We start from the raw sequence: 3,801 nt of genomic DNA, 5'->3' as shown, positions 1-3,801 counted from the left end.
GTTACAGGTGCAATTTAGAATACCAAAACTTAAAAGTTGTTCCACAGCAGTCCTTTGAAAAAGGAATTTCAGTCTGGTTTTTTAATGTTCCAAGGAAAAAGAGCAGTACGTTTAATTTGCTGACTTTTTTCCACCCCATAATAAAAAACAGCCAAGAGGAATAGTTCAGTGTAGCATTATGGTATTAAGAATTTCTTCAAGAATGTAAAAAGTTGGGTAATAACAAAAGTCTCACAGTTCTTGAATGCTAAAGAAAAAACAAAGCTATGGTGGTTTTGGAATAAGATGGATGCATCTGTTAGACAAAACTCTGATGGAAACTGTGTTTGCTAAAGTTGGATAGAGCAGTCTCAAACTTAGAAATCTTACTTGCTTTCTAGACAGGACCTACTTACCCTTCAAACACCTTAGAGTGGCACCACAATAAAGTGCACAAACTGGATTCTTTCAACAGTGCATGACAAATGAACACAAGCACTCAATAAGTACAGTGGTAGTATATGGAAACATCATGTTATTCAATGGGTTGGAAGAATATAATTTAAATTGATTTTGAAGAATCTTGTTTGCTGATAAGGACTTCTAACAGCCTAAGCTTGGCTTTAAGTTTCTTGTACTCCCTGTACTCATCAAGCATTGGAACCCGATCTTCTTTCTGTACGTTCCTGCAAAAAGAAGCACATCTGAGTTGCAAGAAAACCCTCCACACTGCAGCAAGCAAACACAAAAGCAGTTACACGCAGTTATCTTGGGGAAGACAGACATTTTTGACAGCTTGTTCACCAGTAACAGACACATTAGACTTTAGTTAAACTTGCCATCACATAAAAAACTGACTAGAAAACCCAGAAGCATTTCTTCAGCACAACTGCTGCAGCACTGTTTAGGAATCATTCTTATTTAAGACTGAATTATAATAAAATCTACTAATCTGACTTACTTTAAAGTAACCCTTCCTTATTAACCTCATTATTTGCCATTAGAGTCAAAAGGAGTTATGTCCCAAATGCATTAAGTGCATGATGAAGCCATGCCAGTGGAATCTGTGTGACCAGTGGTTTAGGAGTTTATAGTTATGGAGAAATACAGTAAAAAGTGCAGTTAAGTGAGAATGTCTGCCAGTTGAGAATAAAAATTATACATCCCTTTAATGGTGAAGCAAATATCCTACTGGAACAAAGGACAAACAGGCAAATTGCCCTGCCCTGGGTTAGAAACAGAGGGATAACCTGGGGGAGAGGGGGGATATATTAAAAAATCCTTATTAAATATTTTTAAATGTTATTTTTTTTTAAATGGAACCCCCACACTTCTTTGTTTTCATTATTGTGCTTTACAGACTGCAATAGAGGAAACTAAACCCAGGAGCAAGCTTCCTCCACTATTAAAAACGCTCACCAATGTCATCTCCTTCAGCAGATTATTCATAGCAGAGATTAAACCAGATCAGATTCCACTGGCGACATTAGTATAGAAGACTGAAAAACACACTTGGCTACAAAACAAGGCTGCTGCCCAGCATCTGCTTCTATGCTAAACAAACACTTTGCTGCTCAACACACCTCCCATTCTGCTGATAAAACTCCTCTTCAAATTCCCGTAGTGTCTTGCGTAGCTTCTTTTTCTCAGCTCGGGCTTTCCACAGTTGCTCCAATAATTCAGGCCTGAAAATTTCAAGTGAAAGAAAAAATACTGTTGGCCATAGGATAAGATTCAAATTCTTCAAAGCATGCTCTAAAACAACAGAGTGAGCTGCGCTAGGAGTGAATTTGTCTGGCTCATGAGGAATAGGTTACCTGTCTGATGGTGAAATACTGAGAACAAACTAGTAGTTAATAAAAGGGTGTAAGTTTTCTGCTGTCTGCACAGCTCAAGTAAGGCTGAGGAAGGTTTAGAAGATACTAAACAATACACTGAGTACAAAAAGATCTTAGTCAGACATGTCTGAACACTCATTCGAGCCAAACATCTCCTGACAAGTGCTGAACATGTCACTTGGTATCATGACTCTAAGTGCAGTAATTGCAACTTCTGTACTAGAATTAGGAACTTCTTCTTTCCACATACATGGAAGCAGCACGGGTGCTTGACAGCCGAAGGTCCCGGGTCAGTTTCTCTTGACCATCTTCAACATCAGACTCAGAGTTTTCAACTGGGCTTAAAACAGACTGTGTTTGGACAGCAGTCTTCAAGATATCGGTCAGGTCTGCAGACAAACCATCACTTTCCTCCTCTTCTTCCTGAAAGTCAAAGCAGAAATTCAAACCAAGTATATGAAATATTTCAGTTCCCTTTTAAGGTGCTGGGAAGTATTTTTACAATATGCCTTGTACACACCTTAATTTCTTCAAAAAAATGGGCAGTTTCACCTTCTATAATGGGCTGTAACATCTGCCCCCGCCTCTTGGTTGATGGTGAGCCCTGCAAAAATTGAAGCTTGTTCCATTATGTGCAATTAGACATTAAATGTTGTGTGTGGTCAGAAGTTTGGTCAAGTCACCTAATACCTAAAAGGTACTTCAGAAGAATAAAAGACTGCAAATATACTTACAGAGCACAAACAATAACCCCAAAAGCTCAGGTGCCCAAAGTATTCTTGACATTGTAGCTTATAAACTATGTAAAAATACTCTTCTTTGGTTATAAAAATCACTCCATGTTTGGTAGAAAATTCATAAAGTGCAATGATATCTCTGAATTTCCTATTTCCTGTTGATCCTCCCAAACTAAACCACAGGGAGACTATAAAGGCCAGAGTCAGCTTTTATCTTCTGCCAGGCATACATTGGGAATAACACTGCCAATTTCTTTTTCCAGACCACTCTGAAGCCCCACAATTGGAAGTGCTACATAGGAGTTATCTATTGCCACCCTCAAGGCAAAATCCTTTGAATTTCAGCCTAAAGCAGGTGCCACTGTGCTACACAGGGATTGCTGTTAGCTGCCTGTAGCACACACATTACGCCCTGCTCATCCGTTGTGCACAAACAGCAATTTCAACAGATGGACTCTTTGAACAGGAGGACAGTGGAACATGAAAGACAGACAGACAGTGATCTATCAAAACACTTCAGTCTGTGGAAGGTAAATACCTCCCTGCTTCTTTGGACATTTCCATTCAGGCTTCAGCATATGTGATTAGTATACTGTGATATCATAAGAGACCTCCTGGGAGCAAATATCATGCAATTCTTGAAATACCTGGCACTGAATATAGCCTACAGAGAAGCTACCACTGAGCAATCTTTGGTAACTAGAGAGCTCCACATCTCTTACAGGTTTCAAAAGCAGAGGCCTGCAAAAAACATTTTACAGATGTTGCCTACGGCACAGATTAGGAATTACGTTACCAACATCTTTCCTGAATTTAAGATCCGATGGGTTGGTTATCAGCCATGCCTTTATTTCACAGACAACCAACCAACACCAAAAGGAATGACTCCAATATAGTCATAAGATTACTGGTAATACAAAATGCAGCTCAGCCCAAGAGTAAGATTTTTGAGGTTAGAGATGGGTAACACTCAACTGGTCACAGGCACCACCATAACCTGGGACTCACCAGCCATGGAGAAATGCTTAGGTGTTTAAAAGCACCATCAACCTGTGTTGATGTTCAAAAAGGAATACTGACATAAACACCTTTAAAGTGAATTATGGCTGCAGTGTAAATCACGTTTTCCTGTAAAAGCCACTACACAAAAGTCTACATGCAGGAAAGAAATGATCTTGAACTGGTCTCTTTATCTCAATGTATTTGGGCTTAAAGGGGATAGCTGAGAACAGTCAGAGTCCACATAA

At 39.3% G+C, this 3,801-nt stretch overlaps 1 protein-coding gene across 2 annotated transcripts in view; it reads right to left on the bottom strand.

Moving 5' to 3' along the window:
• The window catches only part of FAM13B (family with sequence similarity 13, member B), a 36,584-nt gene continuing 32,783 nt past the window's right edge, over nt 1–3,801 (bottom strand). For both annotated transcript variants that reach the window (XM_010016707.1, XM_010016708.1), the window contains exons 20-23: nt 2,338–2,421; nt 2,068–2,240; nt 1,563–1,664; nt 1–665 (exon numbers count right to left, since the gene is read on the bottom strand). In XM_010016707.1, the coding sequence (XP_010015009.1) occupies nt 542–665; nt 1,563–1,664; nt 2,068–2,240; nt 2,338–2,421 (483 nt within the window). In that variant the 3' untranslated portion in view covers nt 1–541. The remainder of the gene's footprint in view (nt 666–1,562; nt 1,665–2,067; nt 2,241–2,337; nt 2,422–3,801) is intronic.

The sequence above is a fragment of the Nestor notabilis genome, unplaced genomic scaffold (assembly GCF_000696875.1).
Source record: "Nestor notabilis isolate BGI_N333 unplaced genomic scaffold, ASM69687v1 scaffold3806, whole genome shotgun sequence".
NCBI lineage: Eukaryota > Metazoa > Chordata > Aves > Psittaciformes > Psittacidae > Nestor > Nestor notabilis.
Note: the sequence above shows the minus strand (reverse complement) of the source record. Positions and strands in the feature narration are given on the sequence as shown.